This window comes from Petromyzon marinus, chromosome 75 (genome assembly GCF_048934315.1).
Source record: "Petromyzon marinus isolate PM22_M1 ecotype Great Lakes invasive population chromosome 75, UKy_Petmar_22M1.pri1.0, whole genome shotgun sequence".
NCBI lineage: Eukaryota > Metazoa > Chordata > Hyperoartia > Petromyzontiformes > Petromyzontidae > Petromyzon > Petromyzon marinus.
The window spans coordinates 5,176,019-5,196,372 of NC_133741.1; the positions used below are offsets into that span (position 1 = coordinate 5,176,019).

The 20,354-nt window shown below is 55.2% G+C and overlaps 1 protein-coding gene across 1 annotated transcript in view; it reads right to left on the bottom strand.

The window, feature by feature from the left end:
• Positions 1–2,601: 2,601 nt before the first annotated feature.
• Positions 2,602–20,354, bottom strand: part of LOC116938066 (uncharacterized) — a 36,828-nt gene continuing 19,075 nt past the window's right edge. Inside the window, exons 2-5 of the mRNA XM_032945240.2 lie at positions 12,003–12,122; positions 11,065–11,116; positions 7,941–8,356; positions 2,602–6,653 (exon numbers count right to left, since the gene is read on the bottom strand). Of these exons, the coding sequence (XP_032801131.1) occupies positions 6,579–6,653; positions 7,941–8,356; positions 11,065–11,116; positions 12,003–12,122 (663 nt within the window). The 3' untranslated portion in view covers positions 2,602–6,578. The remainder of the gene's footprint in view (positions 6,654–7,940; positions 8,357–11,064; positions 11,117–12,002; positions 12,123–20,354) is intronic.

Consider the following 20,354-nt stretch of genomic DNA (forward strand, 5'->3'; position numbering starts at 1 on the left):
CAACACCATCACACCTCGTCAACACCATCACACCTCGTCAACACCATCACACCTCGTCAACACCATCACACCTCGTCAACACCATCACACCTCGTCAACACCATCACACCTCGTCAACACCATCACACCTCGTCAACACCATCACACCTCGTCAACACCATCACTCTCACACCTCGTCAACACCATCACTCTCACACCTCGTCAACACCATCACTCTCACACCTCGTCAACACCATCACTCTCACACCTCGTCAACACCATCACTCTCACACCTCGTCAACACCATCACTCTCACACCTCGTCAACACCATCACTCTCACACCTCGTCAACACCATCACTCTCACACCTCGTCAACACCATCACTCTCACACCTCGTCAACACCATCACTCTCACACCTCGTCAACACCATCACTCTCACACCTCGTCAACACCATCACTCTCACACCTCGTCAACACCATCACTCTCACACCTCGTCAACACCATCACTCTCACACCTCGTCAACACCATCACTCTCACACCTCGTCAACACCATCACTCTCACACCTCGTCAACACCATCACTCTCACACCTCGTCAACACCATCACTCTCACACCTCGTCAACACCATCACTCTCACACCTCGTCAACACCATCACTCTCACACCTCGTCAACACCATCACTCTCACACCTCGTCAACACCATCACTCTCACACCTCGTCAACACCATCACTCTCACACCTCGTCAACACCATCACTCTCACACCTCGTCAACACCATCACTCTCACACCTCGTCAACACCATCACTCTCACACCTCGTCAACACCATCACTCTCACACCTCGTCAACACCATCACTCTCACACCTCGTCAACACCATCACTCTCACACCTCGTCAACACCATCACTCTCACACCTCGTCAACACCATCACTCTCACACCTCGTCAACACCATCACTCTCACACCTCGTCAACACCATCACTCTCACACCTCGTCAACACCATCACTCTCACACCTCGTCAACACCATCACTCTCACACCTCGTCAACACCATCACTCTCACACCTCGTCAACACCATCACTCTCACACCTCGTCAACACCATCACTCTCAAACCTCGTCAACACCATCACTCTCACACCTCGTCAACACCATCACTCTCACACCTCGTCAACACCATCACTCTCACACCTCGTCAACACCATCACTCTCACACCTCGTCAACACCATCACTCTCACACCTCGTCAACACCATCACTCTCACACCTCGTCAACACCATCACTCTCACACCTCGTCAACACCATCACTCTCACACCTCGTCAACACCATCACTCTCACACCTCGTCAACACCATCACTCTCACACCTCGTCAACACCATCACTCTCACACCTCGTCAACACCATCACTCTCACACCTCGTCAACACCATCACTCTCACACCTCGTCAACACCATCACTCTCACACCTCGTCAACACCATCACTCTCACACCTCGTCAACACCATCACTCTCACACCTCGTCAACACCATCACTCTCACACCTCGTCAACACCATCACTCTCACACCTCGTCAACACCATCACTCTCACACCTCGTCAACACCATCACTCTCACACCTCGTCAACACCATCACTCTCACACCTCGTCAACACCATCACTCTCACACCTCGTCAACACCATCACTCTCACACCTCGTCAACACCATCACTCTCACACCTCGTCAACACCATCACTCTCACACCTCGTCAACACCATCACTCTCACACCTCGTCAACACCATCACTCTCACACCTCGTCAACACCATCACTCTCACACCTCGTCAACACCATCACTCTCACACCTCGTCAACACCATCACTCTCACACCTCGTCAACACCATCACTCTCACACCTCGTCAACACCATCACTCTCACACCTCGTCAACACCATCACTCTCACACCTCGTCAACACCATCACTCTCACACCTCGTCAACACCATCACTCTCACACCTCGTCAACACCATCACTCTCACACCTCGTCAACACCATCACTCTCACACCTCGTCAACACCATCACTCTCACACCTCGTCAACACCACCACTCTCACTCACCTCAACACCACTCTCACCTCAACACCACCACTCTCACTCACCTCGTCAACACCACCACTCTCACTCACCTCGTCAACACCACCTCTCACTCACCTCGTCAACACCACCTCTCACTCACCTCGTCAACACCACCACTCTCTCACCTCGTCAACACCACCCACCTCATCACTCACCTCGTCAACACCACCACTATCACTCACGTCATCAACACCACCACTCTTACCTCATCACCATCACCTCAACACCACCACTCACTCATCACCACTCTCACACCTCAACACGACCACTCACCTCAACAGCGACACTCACTCACCTCAACACCACCACTCTCTCACCTCATCAATACCACTCACCTCAACAGCATTCTCACTCGCGTCAACACCACCACTTTCACCCACCTCACCACCACTCTCAACGCAACCACCTCATCAACATCACCAACCACACGTCATCTACACCACCACCACTCCTCATCTCCACCACAGACGCCACACACACACAGAGAGACTGCGAGAGACGAGACGAAGTGGAAAAGAATCTCCCCCAGCAAACTGGTTCGTCTATTATCAATTCTCTCTCCTTAACCCCCCTCCCCTCCCGCGTCAAAAAACATCAACAAGAGGACGGCCGCTCGCACGATTCGGCTGGGAACAAATAAAAACAGCAAACGTCAACCCCGTGGGTGGGTGGGTCGTGTGGTTAGTGGGGGGGTGAGGGGTGGGTCCCATCCTGACCCACCCACACCAATTCCACCCACAAAGCCAGCCAACCATCTCTTTAACGGAATGTTACAACTTTCGTTGTTGAACTGTATACCAAACATTGCCTCCCCCTTAAACCTTACTACAATTGACTTAAGACGTCCAACCCACCCACTCAACACCCAAACCTCCTTACAAAATTTTTTTTGTTAATCTTTCCTTAGAAATGAAAACCAAGAGACGGAGATTCACATCGGCCGTATCCCTCACTGTGTGTCAGTCACTCGCTGTGTGTCAGTCACTCGCTGTGTGTTGCCCTCGCTGTGTGTCAGTCACTCGCTGTGTTGCCCTCGCTGTGTCAGTCACTCGCTGTGTGCGTGTCAGTCACACTCGCTGTTCACTCTTGCCGTGTCGGTGAGTCTGTTCGCTCTCGCTGTGCGTGTGTCACACTCGCTGTGTCACTCACTGTCGCTGTGTCACTCGCAGGTGTGTGTCACTGTCACTCGCTGTGTCACTGTCACTCTCGCTGTGTCACTCGCTGTGTCGCTGTCTCTCGCTGTGTGTCACTCGCTGTGTCACTCACTGTCTGTGTCACTCTCGCCGTCTCTCACTGTGTCACTGTGTCAGTCACTCTCGCTGTGTCGCTGTGTCACTCGCTGTGTCGCTGTGTCACTCGCTGTGTATCACTCTCGCTGTGTCGCTGTGTCACTCGCTGTGTGTCACTCGCTGTGTTGCTGTGTCACTCGCTGTGTATCACTCTCGCTGCGTGCGTCACTGTCACTCGAGGCAAATACAAAAAAACATGTAAAAACTTAAATCATATTACAGCCTTGAAACGACCTAAAGAATATAGGAACCCTCCATTATGTATAAAAAACAAACTCCCATCACCACCTCCACCCCCACACATTGCCTCACCCTCACACCACCACCACCACCAGCCCCACGACCCCTGCCTCACCACGGTGAGAAACACCTCCGCAGACCTCACCACTGCCACCACCACCACCACCGGTGACGATGGTGAAGACGGCGATGGCTGTTTTAGGGGTGGTGGACAGGGCGATTCGTGGTTGTCGCCAGCACGGCAGCTGCCGCCCCAGTCTACAGTACCAATCACTCTCGTGTACCGCCTACTCCAGTACACCGCCCAGCCCAGTGTACCGCACGCCAGCCCAGTGTACCAGCCCAGTGTACAGCACGCCAGCCCAGTGTACCAGCCAGCCCAGTGTACCGCACGCCAGCCCAGTGTACCGTACACCTGCCCAGTGTACCAGCCAGCCCAGTGTACCGTACACCAGCCCAGTGTACCGCACACCAGCCCAGTGTACCGCACACCAGCCCAGTGTACCAGCCAGCCCGGTGTACCAGCCCAGTGTACCAGCCAGCCCAGTGTACCAGCCAGCCCAGTGTACCAGCCAGCCCGGTGTACCAGCCCAGTGTACCAGCCCAGTGTACCAGCCAGCCCAGTGTACCAGCCCAGTGTACCAGCCAGCCCAGTGTACCGTACACCAGCCCAGTGTACCGCACACCAGCCCAGTGTACCAGCCAGCCCAGTGTAGCAGCCAGCCCGGTGTACCAGCCCAGTGTACCAGCCAGCCCAGTGTACCGTACACCAGCCCAGTGTACCAGCCCAGTGTACCAGCCAGCCCAGTGTACCAGCCAGCCCAGTGTACCAGCCCAGTGTACCAGCCAGCCCAGTGTACCAGCCAGCCCAGTGTACCAGCCAGCCCAGTGTACCAGCCAGCCCAGTGTACCAGCCCAGTGTACCAGCCCAGTGTACCAGCCCAGTGTACCAGCCCAGTGTACTGCACGCCAGCCCAGTGTACCAGCCCAGTATACCAGCCAGCCCAGTGTACCAGCCAGCCCAGTGTACCAGCCAGCCCAGTGTACTGCACACCAGCCCAGTGTACCAGCCCAGTGTACCAGCCCAGTGTACCAGCCAGCCCAGTGTACCAGCCCAGTGTACCGCACACCAGCCCAGTGTCGGCATGAGGGGGTGGGTTGTGATAGGCGGTGAGGTCTACTGGATGCAGCGGTTGTGGTGTGCACCACCACCAACACCACCAACACCAGCACCACCACCACAAGGCAACAGAGGTAACAGCAGCCGCAGCCACCACCACCGGGAGACGTACAAGTATCCTTCATATCCAGCGATCGTTCACCACCACCACAGCAGCAGCGACGCTCTCTCTCTCCCCCTCTATGAAGGACGGACGGGGCGGAGGGGTGGACGGAGCGGGTTGGGTGCGGTGGGGGACAGCCACCGCCACCCACTTACTCCACGAGGGAGCGAGTAGGGAGCGAGACAGCCAGCGAGAGAGCGAGAGAGAGGGCGCGAGAGAGAGGGCGCGAGAGAGAGGGAGCGAGAGAGAGGGAGCGAGAGAGAGGGAGCGAGAAAGCCAGCGAGAGAGGGGGAGCGAGGGTGAGGGAGCGAGACAGCCAGCTAGAGAGAGAGGGAGCGAGACAGAGCGAGTAGAGAGGTAGCAAGCGAAAGAGAGCAAGCGAGGGAGCAAGGGAGCGAGGAAAGAGTAGAGAGATGTGGAGAGAGATGTGGAGAGCGAGTAGAGATGTGGAGAAAGTAGAGAGATGTGGAGAGAGAGTAGAGAGATGTGGAGTGAGTAGAGAGATGTGGAGAGCGAGAGAGCTGTGGAGAGCGAGTAGAGATGTGGAGAGTGAGTAGAGAGATGTGGAGAGAGTAGAGAGCAAGTAGAGATATGGAGATAGTAGAGAGATTTAGAGAGCGAGTAGAGAGAAGAGAGATGTGGAGAGTGGCCGGAGGCGACTGACGGACGGAATTTTTTTTTTTTAATAATTTTGTCCAAAACAAAGTTGGGCGTTGTCTACCTGAGGGGAGAGAGGGGACGCAGGCCGGTACCAAACAAATCCCACAGAGGGCCCACAGATAGCACAACAAACAACAACAACAACAACCACCACAACCACCCACCACCATAACCACAGCAGCTTAAGAGGTGGAGGAGAGGGGAGAGGGAGGGGTGGACGGAATGGGGGTGGGGGGAGTTGTGTGGGTTGGAATGTGTAGAATCGTGTGGCGCTGTGTAGTGTGAAGGGGGCGTGTGTAACGTGTGTACTGTGTGTGTGGTGTGTAGCGTGTGTGCGTAGTGTGTGTGTGTAGTGTGTGTAGTGTGTGTAGTGTGAGTGTGTGTAGAGTGTGTGTAGTGTGTGTGTAGTGTGTGTGTGTAGCGTGTGTAGCGTGTGTAATGTGTGTGTGGTGTGTGTGGTGTGTGTAGTGTGTGTAGTGTGTGTGTGTGTAGTGTGTGTGTAGTGTGTGTGTGGTGTGTGTGTAGTGTGTGTGTAGAGAGTGTGTAGAGAGTGTGTGTGTAGAGAGTGTGTAGCGTGTGTGTAGCGTGCGTGTAGTGTGTCCTTGCGTAGCGCGTGTAGTGCGTTAGGAGTAACGAGCAGCGGGGGAATGTTCCTTTAGTGTTTGTTCAGCGTGTAGTGGTGGTGGTGGTGAGCGTGGTGGTGGTGGTGAGTCGTGGTGAGCGTGATGGTGGTGAGCGTGGTGGTGGTGGTGAGTCGTGGTGAGCGTGGTGGTGGTGAGCGTGGTGGTGGTGGTGAGTCGTGGTGAGCGTGGTGGTGGTGAGCGTGGTGGTGGTGGTGAGTCGTGGTGAGCGTGGTGGTGGTGAGCGTGGTGGTGGTGGTGAGTCGTGGTGAGCGTGGTGGTGGTAGTGAGCGTGGTGGTGGTGGTGAGCGTGGTGGTGGTGGTGAGCGTGGTGGTGGTGGTGAGCGTGGTGGTGGTGGTGGTGAGTCGTGGTGAGCGGCTGGTGAGGACGACTCTAGGCGGTTGACTCAGCGGCAGCGTCGCCATTCTCGGATTTCTGCTTCTTGGCGTCACTCTCGCCAGACTCCTCCTGCACACACGCAGAGGACACGCTGAGTACACACACTGTACACACACTGTACATACAGTACACGCACTGTACACAGTACACGCACACACAGTACGTACACAGTACACACACAGTACACACGTAGTACGTACGCAGTACACACACAGTACACACACACGCAGTATACACAGTATACACACAGTACACACACAGTACGTACACAGTACGTACACAGTACACACACAGTACACACGTAGTACTTACGCAGTACACACACAGTACACACACAGTACACACACACGCAGTATACACAGTATACACACAGTACACACACAGTACGTACACAGTACACACACAGTACACGCAGTATACACACACAGTACACACACTGTACACACTGTACACACAGTACACACACACAGTACACACACAGTACACACACACACAGTACGTACACAGTACACACACAGTACACACGTAGTACGTACACAGTACACACACAGTATACACACACGCAGTACGTACACAGTACACACACAGTACACACGTAGTACGTACACAGTACACACGCAGTACACACACACGGCACACACGTGGTACACACACCACACAAACAGTACACACACACCACACACACACAGTACACAAACAGTACACACGCAAGTACGCAGAGGGCACGCTGAGTACACACACAGTACACCGAGTACACACAAAGTACAAACTACTCGCACCAGACTCCTGTATATACACACACACAGTAACCACACCCATCATACACCCACCCTACACCCACCCTCACCCACCCTCACCCACCCTACACACACCCTCACCCACCCACCCTCACTCACCCTCACCCATCATACACCCTCACTACTCCTACACACCCTCACCATCACCACTCCCACACTCACCCACACCACTCCTACACCTACCCCTCACCTCTCACCCACCCTCACCCCTCCTACACCTACCCCTCACCTCTCACCCCACACCCACCCTCACCACTCCTACACCCACCCACCCTCATCCCTCACCACTCCTACACCTACCTCTCACCCACCCTACACCTCACCCATCACCCACCCTCACCCCTCACTACTCCTACACCCACCCTCACCCCACACCCACCCTCACCACTCCTACACCCACCCTCACCCACCCTCACTCCTCATCCACCCTCACCCCTCCTACACACACCCCTCAACATCACCACTCCTACACACACCCTCACCCCACACCCAACCCTCACCACTCACCACTCCTACCCCTACACCCACCCCATCACCCACCCCCATCACCCACCCTCACCTGCGCTGGGGCATCAGCCGGGCGTTTGATGCCAACATCGCCCACCGCCGCCTCCTTCGCCACCTCCTTCGCCACCACCTCCTCCTTCGCCGCCTCCTCCTTCGCTTCCTCCTCCACCTCCTTCACCTCCTTCACCTCCTCCACCTCCTTCGCAGCCGCCGGCTCCTCCTCCTTCTGCTGCTGCTCCTCCTTCTTCTTGTCGTCTCCGTCCGTCTTGTCCCCGCCCTCGGCCTTCTCGTCCGCCGTGGCGACGGCGACTTCTTTGGTGGCCTCCGTCACCTTGTCGGCTTCTGTCGTGGCAGCAGAGTCGCCCTCTTTCGTGGACGACGCTGCGTCTACGGGGGACGACTCCTTCTTCTCCTTCTTCTCCTCCTTCTCCTCCTCCGCAGAGTCCACCGGCTTATCGTCACCGTCAACTGCGCGAGTGGTGGGAGGAGGGAGGGGGTAAGGGTGAGCGGGGTGGGGTGGGTAAGTGAGGGGGTGAGGTCGACCCCTTTCCAGTCACCCACCACTCGTTCAACCTGCACAAACATTACCACCACACAACCATCGCCAGCCACAACAACAACACACACAACCATCACCACCCACAACAACAACACAACCATCACCACCCACAACAACAACACAACCATCACCACACACAACAACAACACAAACATCACCACCCACAACAACAACACAAACATCACCACCCACAACAACAACACAAACATCACCACCCACAACAACACAACCATCACCACCCACAACAACAACACAACCATCACCACCCACAACAACAACACAACCATCACCACCCACAACAACAACACAACCATCACCACACACAACAACAACACAACCATCACCACCCACAACAACAACACAACCATCACCACACACAACACAAACATCACCACACACAACAACACAAACATCACCACCCACAACAACAAACATCACCACCCACAACAACACAAACATCACCACCCACAACAACAACACAAACATCACCACCCACAACAACAACACAACCATCACCACCCACAACAACACAACCATCACCACACACAACAACAACACAACCATCACCACCCACAACAACAACACAACCATCACCACCCACAACAACACACAACCATCACCACACACAACAACACAACCATCACCACCCACAACAAACATCACCACCCACAACAACACAACCATCACCACCCACAACAACACAACCATCACCACCCACAACAAACATCACCACCCACAACAACACAAACATCACCACCCACAACAACCCAAACATCACCACCCACAACAACACAAACATCACCACACACACAGACAACAACAACCGCCATTCGCCACTAAATGGCGGAGACGTCACCATGACACTTGTGCCAAGCTGCATGTTGAGGCCACGTGAAGTGTCGAACGCCCGCTGGCAGGTCACAGGGCAGACCCAGGTGCCACGGGTCGACTGACTGAGATGACTGGCTGATGCACCACCTGTGCCCCCTACTGTGCCAACCCGCTGTGCTTTAGCCACCCGGCGCTCCGCTCGTTGTTGTGAGCGTCGCTCCTCCGCCCTCCGTTGTTGTTGGAGGGCGACTGCCTCCAACTGCCCAGCATCGTCCTTCACGAGCCTCCTCCACAGAGGCCGATCTTGACACCGCTGGTACCAGTCATCGGCAAGTCCACTCAGCTCCACGTCCTCCTGTACCACATCACTCCATCTCTTCTCTAGCCCGTGCCGCACCCGTTTAGCCCCCTCGATCCGGCCGGACAAAAGCTGTTTCGGCATGCGGTGGCTGGGCATGCGGGCTACATGACCCAGCCAACGCAGCCTTGCCTGCCGGAGGAGCTCACCGATGGGACTTTGCCCAGATCTTTCAAGGATTTGTGAGCTCCTCACACAATCCAGCTTGGTTAAACCCAGGATGGATCGTAGGCAGGCCAGCCTAAATGTTTCTAACCGGCCAAGATGCTCCATTAGGGGGGTCCACGTTTCGCAAGCGTAGAGAAGGGAGGGAATGACCGTGGCCGAGAAGACCTGAAGCTTAGTGCGGAGCGACAGACCAGGTAGCTTCCACACAGCGTTACGCAACCGATGAAAAGATATTGCAGCTCGACTGATTCGGAGTGAGACCTCTGCTGTTAAACTGGAGCCGGTCATAAGCACACTGCCCAGGTATGGGAAACTCTCCACTCTCTACACAACTGCCCCATAACCGATTGGGAGTTGTGGGGGTGGAATGTCCGATGGTACAAAATACCCAGGCAGGTGCTTCGTTTTGGTGGGGCTGATGGTAAGGCCCCACCCTCTTAGTGGCACGCTCCAGTCTCAGCAGCAGCGTCTCCAACTCCTCCTCTGAATGAGCAGCAATTACCAAATCATCGGCATACATAACGTGGTTGAGCAATAGGGAGCCATCCCTTGACCGCACCCGGGCATCGATCAGCCTCCCATTGTATCTGTACAAGATGGAAATTCCTCCGGTACAGCTACTGAAGGCTTCACGAACTAAGTGGTCGAAAAAGACGTTAAATAATGTGGGAGGCCAGAACACAACCATCACCACCACACAACCAATGTCAACCATCATCACACCCCACAACCATCAACACCACTCCCCCCACAACAATCACCACACCCAACGACACAACACCATCAGCACCACACAACCAATGTTAACCATCGCCACACAACCAATGTTAACCATCACCACACAACCAATGTTAACCATCACCACACAACCAATGTTAACCATCAGCACCACACAACCAATGTTAACCATCGCCACACAACCAATGTTAACCATCGCCACACAACCAATGTTAACCATCACCACACAACCAATGTTAACCATCGCCACACAACCAATGTTAACCATCACCACACAACCAATGTTAACCATCACCACACAACCAATGTTAACCATCACCACACAACCAATGTTAACCATCACCACACAACCAATGTTAACCATCACCACACAACCAATGTTAACCATCACCACACAACCAATGTTAACCATCAACACAACCATCAACACCACTCCCCACAACCATCACCACACCCCACACACAACCACCAACACCACACAACCCTCACCACCACCACCACCACCACTGGGCGTGTCCTCACCCTTGCAGGCAGCCTTGCTATCGCCATTCTCCTTCTCGCCACTTGCGGACTCCTGCAGGGAAACCAAAACGACGAACATCTGAAACAACGGCCAACTGCTGTACGTAAACACGGACAAAGATCCCCCGTGTAGCCTCTAGCAGGCTGTAGGGGCAAGTGCTGTCAGTAGTAGCGAGTAGCAGCACCTACACACAGACAAAGATCCCCCGTGTAGCCTCTAGCAGGCTGTAGGGGCAAGTGCTGTTAGTAGCACCTACACACAGACAAAGATCCCCCGTGTAGCCTCTAGCAGGCTGTAGGGGCAAGTGCTGTTAGTGAGTAGCACCTACACACGGACAAAGATCCCCCGTGTAGCCTCTAGCAGGCTGTAGGGGCAAGTGCTGTCAGTAGTAGCAGCACCTATACAGTAGACCTTTGACGCAAGCATAACATGAGAATGGCGAGAGTGACGAGAGCGAGCGACTCACCCCCCCCCACCATCCATCACCACCTCACCCCCCCCCACCATCCATCACCACCTCACCCCCCCCACCATCACCGCCTCAGCCCCCCCACCATCACCCCCCCCCACCATCACCGCCTCACCCCCCCACCATCACCGCCTCACCCCCCCCCACCGCCTCACCCCCCCCCACCGCCTCACCCCCCCCACCGCCTCACCCCCCCACCGCCTCACCCCCCCACCGCCTCACCCCCCCACCGCCTCACCCCCCCACCGCCTCACCCCCCCACCGCCTCACCCCCCCACCGCCTCACCCCCCCACCGCCTCACCCCCCCACCGCCTCACCCCCCCACCATCACCGCCTCACCCCCCCCACCATCACCGCCTCACGTCCCCCACCATCACCGCCTCACCCCCCCCCACCACCACCCCCCCCACCACCCCCCCACCACCACCCCACCACCACCACCCCCCCACCACCACCCCCCCACCCACAGTGGTGCCGTTGGCAGGGGTCTTGTTGTCTCCGCCGCCGTTCTCCGCTGCTGGCTTGGTGTCCCCGTCCACCGTCACCTCCTCCTTGGCCTCCTTCAGCTCTTTGGGTTCCTTCAGCTCCTTGAGCGCGGAGGGGGGAGGGGAGCAAATTTACAGATTTTAAAATCGGACGCAAAGATCCCCCAGGTAGCCTCTAGCAGGCTGTAGGGGCAAGTGCTGTTTGTAGTAGCAGCACCTACACACAGACAAAGCTCCCCCAGGTAGCCTCTAGCAGGCTGTAGGGGCAAGTGCTGTCAGTAGTAGCGAGTAGCAGCACCTACACACAGGCAAAGATCCCCCAGGTAGCCTCTAGCAGGCTGTAGGGGCAAGTGCTGTTAGTAGTAGCAGTACCTACACACAGACAAAGATCCCCCGTGTAGCCTGTAAGGCTGTAGGGGCAAGTGCTGTCAGTAGTAGCAGCACCGACACACAGACAAAGATCCCCCGTGTAGCCTCTAGCAGGCTGTAGGGGCAAGTGCTGTCAGTAGTAGCAGCACCTACACACAGACAAAGATCCCCCGTGTAGCCTCTAGCAGGCTGTAGGGGCAAGTGCTGTTAGTAGCAGCAGCACCTACACACAGACAAAGATCCCCCGTGTAGCCTCTAGCAGGCTGTAGGGGCAAGTGCTGTTAGTAGTAGCAGCACCTACACACAGACAAAGATCCCCCAGGTAGCCTCTAGCAGGCTGTAGGGACAAGTGCTGTCAGCAGCACCTACACAGGCAAAGATCCCCCGTGTAGCCTCTAGCAGGCTGTAGGGGCAAGTGCTGTCAGTAGTAGCAGCACCTACACACAGACAAAGATCCCCCAGGTAGCCTCTAGCAGGCTGTAGGGGCAAGTGCTGTTAGTAGTAGCAGCACCTACACAGACAAAGATCCCCCAGGTAGCCTCTAGCAGGCAGTAGGGGCAAGTGCTGTCAGTAGTAGCGAGTAGCAGCACCTACACACAAAGCTCCCCCAGGTAGCCTCTAGCAGGCTGTAGGGGCAAGTGCTGTCAGTAGCACCTACACACAAAGATCCCCCGTGTAGCCTCTAGCAGGCAGTAGGGGCAAGTGCTGTTAGTGAGCAGCACCTATGAAGGCTACCGGCATGGTACACGAGGGGGTGGGTGGCCAGCACCACGCCCGACCGCCTTTGTATCCCCAGTGGCGACGTTACACAAGGTACTCATTTGATGCCAAGTCGACCTAGGGGACGGCCCAGGACCGGTTCAGATCATCGTCACCATGAGCAGGAATCGAACTCGGGACGCCGTGGCTCTGTAGCGCTGACCGCGACACTACCCAGACACACCCACACACTACAGCCCAAACCAATCCTCGCCATTCGCCACTAAGTAATGGTGACGTCACCACGGCGCCTGTGCCGTGGTGACGTCACCCCCCCGTACACATTGCAGCCAAAGCAGACCGGAACATCCGGACCACCACATAAACCCAACTTCACTCCTCTGCACACAACACTTAGCCCCTAACACTCCCTACCCTCACTACCCTCACTACCCTACCCCACACTCCACCACCTCCCCTACCCCCCCTCACCACCCCTAACCTCACCCTCCCTCACCTCCCCCACCCTCACCACCCCTCCCCCACCCTCCCCCAACACTCACCACCCCTCCCCCACCCTCACCACCCCACCCTCACCACCCCTCCCTCACGTCCCCTACCCCCCCTCCCTCACCACCCCTCCCCCACCCTCACCACCCCTCCCCCACCACCCCTCCCCCACCCTCAACCACCCCTCCCCCACCCCTCCCCCACCCTCACCACCCCTCCCCCCACCCTCACCACCCCTCCCCCCACCCTCACCACCCCTCCCCCACACTCCCCCACCCTCACCACCCCTACCCCCACCCTCACCACCCCTCCCCCACACTCCCCCACCCTCACCACCCCTACCCCCACCCTCACCACCCCTCCCCCACACTCCCCCACCCTCACCACCCCTACCCCCACCCTCCCTAAACCACCCCTACCCCACACTCCCCCTCCCCGACACGCAGCTCATCCGAGTGTTCCAAGTTTCGCGGAAAGACAAATAAATAATTTCCCCGCTCGCTTCACAATCGACTTCTGGTCGCGCGAGGGCATTTCTCCCGCTGGCACCGTTTAAATAAAAAAAAAATTAAAACAAAAATTTTTCACTTCATTAATTTTGTTACCATTCAAAGCACCGGCGACCCTGCACAGCACTGTGGCAAGAGCCGCGCGCTCTATTTATAATTTTTTTTTTAAGACACGCACCTGCCCCATCCATCGCAGCCTCAACGGATACGCGCCCCATTGTCGCGTGGATAATTCACAGCCGCCAAAATTAATCCTGCGAACGAGTCCCCCCCCCTTCCCTGCGTCGACAGATTTGCAAAACGCGCGGCGTCAATCTGGGAAGGAGGGAGGTCGGGATCGAACCTCTCCCCGCCCCCGCCCGTCCCCGCGACAGACCTCCTCCTGCATACCAGGCGAGGTCGATAATCGCTACCCCCCACCGCCTCTAGCAAACAGTGGTCTACATTTTCCCCGGGGGGTCCGGTCTTTCTGGATCATCTCTTTTGAGGAAGAGTTACACTTTGACACCCCCCCCCAAGTGATGAATATGCTCCCCACACACACCCAGCGTAAGTTCTTTTTTACAGGCTGTTAGTAGTGGCGAGTAGCAGCACCTACACACACACACAGACAGAGATCCCCCGTGTAGCCTCTAGCAGGCTGTAGGGGCAAGTGCTGTCAGTAGTAACGAGTAGCAGCACCTACACAGACAAAGATCCCCCGTACAGCCTCTAGCAGGCTGTAGGGTCAAGTGCTGTCAGTAGTAGCGAGTAGCAGCACCTACACAGACAAAGATCCCCCGTGTAGCCTCTAGCAGGCAGTAGGGTCAAGTGCTGTCAGTAGTAACGAGTAGCAGCACCTACACACAGACAAAGATCTCCCGTGTAGCCTCTAGCAGGCAGTAGGGTCAAGTGCTGTCCGTAGTAGCGAGTAGCAGCACCTACACACAGACAAAGATCTCCCGTGTAGCCTCTAGCAGGCAGTAGGGTCAAGTGCTGTCAGTAGTAGCGAGTAGCAGCACCTACACAGACAAAGATCCCCCGTGTAGCCTCTAGCAGGCTGTAGGGGCAAGTGCTGTCCGTAGTAGCGAGTAGCAGCACCTACACACAGACAAAGATCCCCCGTGTAGCCTCTAGCAGGCAGTAGGGTCAAGTGCTGTCAGTAGTAACGAGTAGCAGCACCTACACACAGACAAAGATCCCCCGTGTAGCCTCTAGCAGGCTGTAGGGGCAAGTGCTGTCCGTAGTAGCGAGTAGCAGCACCTACACACAGACAAAGATCCCCCGTGTAGCCTCTAGCAGGCAGTAGGGGCAAGTGCTGTCCGTAGTAGCGAGTAGCAGCACCTACACACAAAGATCCCCCGTGTAGCCTCTAGCAGGCAGTAGGGTCAAGTGCTGTCAGTAGTAGCGAGTAGCAGCACCTACACACAGACAAAGATCCCCCGTGTAGCCTCTAGCAGGCAGTAGGGGCAAGTGCTGTCCGTAGTAGCGAGTAGCAGCAACTACACACAGACAAAGATCCCCCGTGTAGCCTCTAGCAGGCTGTAGGGGCAAGTGCTGTTAGTAGCACCTACACACAAAGATCCCCCGTGTAGCCTCTAACAGGCTGTAGGGGCAAGTGCTGTTAGTAGCACCTACACACAAAGATCCCCCGTGTAGCCTCTAACAGGCTGTAGGGGCAAGTGCTGTTAGTAGCACCTACACACAGACAAAGATCCCCCGTGTAGCCTCTAGCAGGCAGTAGGGGCAAGTGCTGTTAGTAGCACCTACACAGACAAAGATCCCCCGTGTAGCCTCTAGCAGGCAGTAGGGGCAAGTGCTGTTAGTAGCACCTACACACAGACAAAGATCCCCCGTGTAGCCTCTAGCAGGCAGTACGGGCAAGTGCTGTTAGTAGCACCTACACACAGACAAAGATCCCCCGTGTAGCCTCTAGCAGGCTGTAGGGGGCAAGTGCTGTCAGTAGCACCTACACACAGACAAAGATCCCCCGTGTAGCCTCTAGCAGGCAGTAGGGGGCAAGTGCTGTCAGTAGCACCTACACACACACAAAGATCCCCCGTGTAGCCTCTAGCAGGCTGTTGGTAACGTGGTGGATTGGATGGCCATCACCACGGCTGCCCACCCACCACAGCACCCTTCCGTCTCACACCAACGCTGCTGTTTAATCCTCTAAATAATCCTCTAAATATATATTTTTTATATCAGCTGTAAGAGGCTCCGCTTAACTGTTACGCAGCTCCCGTTTCGGAAGAGATCCCAGGGCTACATGGCAAACGACAAGCAGCCCGACACAAGCTGCTCGTCGTCCTCGTGGAAATTCACAGCGCACAAATAATGTACGAGCATGACGGGGAGGATGGTGGGGGGGGGAGGGATTTGCAAACTCAAAAAATACATAATCTTAGCTCTTTCGGTAAAGTCACGTTGAAGGGAAACAACAAAAATAATAAATATATATAACAATAAAATTCTCACGACGTTCCGACCATAACACAAACGGTCGTCATCAGGTGTGTAGGTGTGCATTAAAAAATACAAGCAGGCGTCAAGGGGTAGTTAATCTAAGGCAGTCAACCTAGGGGAAGAGGCCCCCCGCCCTCCCCCAGGAACGTTTTAAATAATCGTCACCGGTGTTGGCCGTGAGCGGGAATCGAACTCGGGGTTGGGGGGTCTCTGGGTTAGCAGCACAAGCCGAGCTAACGACTGCGCAATCCACTCACCACACACGTAACGCACCACACACTAACTCACCACACACCTAACTCACCACGCACCTAACTCACCACGCACCTAACTCACCACACACCTAACCCACCACACACGCAACTCACCACACACGCAACTCACCACACACGCAACTCACCACACACCTAACTCACCACACACCTAACTCACCACACACGCAACTCGCCACACACCTAACTCACCACACACCTAACTCACCACACACCTAACTCACCACACACGCAACTCACCACACACCTAACTCACCACACACGCAACTCACCACACACGCAACTCACCACACACGCAACTCACCACACACGCAACTCACCACACACGCAACTCACCACACACGCAACTCACCACACACGCAACTCACCACACACGCAACTCACCACACACCTGCAACTCACCACACACCTAACTCACCACACACCTGCAACTCACCACACACCTAACTCACCACACACCTAACTCACCACACACGCAACTCACCACACACGCAACTCACCACACACCTAACTCACCACACACGCAACTCACTCACCACACACGCAACTCACTCACCACACACGCAACTCACTCACCACACACGCAACTCACTCACCACACACGCAACTCACTCACCACACACGCAACTCACTCACCACACACGCAACTCACTCACCACACACGCAACTCACTCACCACACACGCGACTCACTCACCACACACGCGACTCACTCACCACACACGCAACTCACTCACCACACACGCAACTCACCACACATGCAACTCGCCACACACGCAACTCACCACACACGCAACTCACCACACACGCAACTCACTCACCACACACGCAACTCACCACACACGTGCGGACACGCTAAACCAGCAGTTGCGCATCACAGCACACCCACCACGACGCGGACGCACAACGGCCACGCAAGTTGGAACATCTTTCGCACAGTACACGGCTACGAACGTCGTACGCGAGCGAGTGGGGGCGTTTGCGTTCTTCGCCCGCCTGGACATCCCGCGATGCGCGGTGGATAATTGTCCAACGTCCACACACGCGCGCGCGCGCGCACAAGACGGACTACGTACGAATGTCGGAGCAGTGCCAAATAACCACGACCGCCTATACAGTAGGACCCCTGGTGTGGTGTACGGTGGTGTGCATTGTGGTGGTGTACAGTGGTGCAGTGCATTGTGCGGTGCATTGTGGTGCAGTGTACAGTGCATTGTGGTGCAGTGTACAGTGCATTGTGCGGTGCACTGTGGTGGTGCGGTGCACTGTTGTGCAGTGCATTGTGGTGCAGTGCATTGTGGTGCAGTGCATTGTGCGGTGCAGTGCATTGTGCGGTGCAGTGCATTGTGCGGTGCAGTGCATTGTGCGGTGCAGTGCACTGTGCGGTGCAGTGCATTGTGCGGTGCAGTGCACTGTGCGGTGCAGTGCACTGTGCGGTGCAGTGCATTGTGGTGCAGTGCACTGTGGTGCAGTGCATTGTGCGGTGCAGTGCACTGTGGTGCAGTGCACTGTGGTGCAGTGCATTGTGCGGTGCAGTGCACAGTGGTGCAGTGCACTGTGGTGCAGTGCACTGTGGTGCAGTGCATTGTGGTGCAGTGCATTGTGGTGCAGTGCACGGTAGTGGTGCAGTGCATTGTACAGTGGTGTACAGTGGTGCAGTGCATTGTGCGGTGCAGTGTACAGTGGTGCAGTGCACTGTGGTGCAGTGTACAGTGGTGCAGTGCACTGTGGTTCAGTGCACTGTGGTTCAGTGCATTGTGGTGCAGTGCATTGTGGTGCAGTGCATTGTGGTGCAGTGCATTGTGGTGCAGTGCATTGTGGTGCAGTGCATTGTGGTGCAGTGCATTGTGGTGTACAGTGGTGCAGTGCATTGTGCGGTGCATTGTGGTGCACGGTAGTGGTGCAGTGGACGGTAGTGGTGCGGTTCATTGTGGTGCGGTGTGCATGGTGGTGCAGTGCATCGTGGTGCATGGTAGTGGTGCATGGTAGTGGTGTATGGTAGTGGTGCCTCCATAGGGCCCAATGTTGTTCGCTTCCTGACCATTCCCCCCCCCCTCCCCGTTGACGGGCCTGTTGCAGGTGCAGTAAAGATAATTATTAATTGATGCACTGATTAACCGCTTTCCCTTTAATATTAAGCGTTCATAACGTCGTCAATATCTCCGTGCATTGACATTCATTGATTAAAAAAACATTACAAAGGCAGGGTTTATTTTTAAGAATCTTCGATGCTATCAGAGGCCTGGCTTTAACACAGCTATTTCTGTGACCAGTCACAAGCTAATAATCCCTCGACTGTTTCAATGCTAAATTCTCCTGTTTGATATATGGTAAACCCCCCTTTTGGGTCAAGGTACCTCGCTTCTCTCAACCAGCTTAAAAGAAAGACGCTGCGAATCTTTGGTAAAGTCCAGCGGACTTTGCTAATATAATTAGAACCCGTCCTGGCACCTCATCCCCAAGATCGGATGGTGGGTGTGGCGGGTTTATCTACATTTATATTTACACCCGATGAGGATTTGCTCGAGATTCGTTTTTATTTTTAATTTTATTTCTACCTACGCGACTTTACCGAAAGAATCAAAAGAGTATTTATTTTTAACGCCATCCCAACCCAAAAAAAATTCCACAACATTTGCAATGTTGTGGGGATTGTCTCACCAACACACCGGTTGTGCTGTAACTCGTAACGAATGAGCGCGTTTCTGTTCACCTGACAAACCTTTGCCAATGTAATCGGAATCGTTTCCGGGACCTCCCCCCTCACTACGTCGGGGTAGTGGTGGTGGTTGTGGGCAAGGTCTATCGACGTCAAATATATTCACACGACCAATATCATCCATAAACCTCCGTTTATGGATGATATTGGCCGCTAAAAAGCCTTCTACGCGTTTAACCTTACTTGGTTAAGCAGTCTGCAAGGTTGTGTGTGTGTGTTTTTTCTCTGCCTTCAAACTATAAACACCATCGCGCGAACGTTTTTTTTCTTCCAGAAACTCCTCCACGGGCTTGGGCGAGTTTTCGGTTTGACGTTTTACTGCCGACCCCACATCAACCACAAGCAACAACCACAACCACCACCACCACCACTCCCCTGCAATCACCACCACGAAGCCAAGGATCCCTGCCCCCCTGACGCCGTGGAGCCTCAGATGCGCCTTGCACACATTGGAGGGGGGGCTGGTGACCAGCACCACGCCCGGCCCCCCTTTGACCCCCCCGCCCAGTGGCGATGTTCACTACAACACTGCACCAGGGACTCATTTTGAGGCCGAGTCGACCTAGGGGAAGGGGCCCGGGACGAGTTCTGATGATCACCGTCAGCGATGACCTGACACAGCCACTAACAAGACCTGTCACTATCAAGACCTGTCACTAACAAGACCTGTCACTGTCACTAACACTAACACTGTCACTAACAAGACCTGTCACTGTCACTATCAAGACCTGTCACTGCCACTAACAAGACCTGTCACTAACACTGTCACTGTCACTAACAAGACCTGTCACTCTCACTAACACTCACTAACA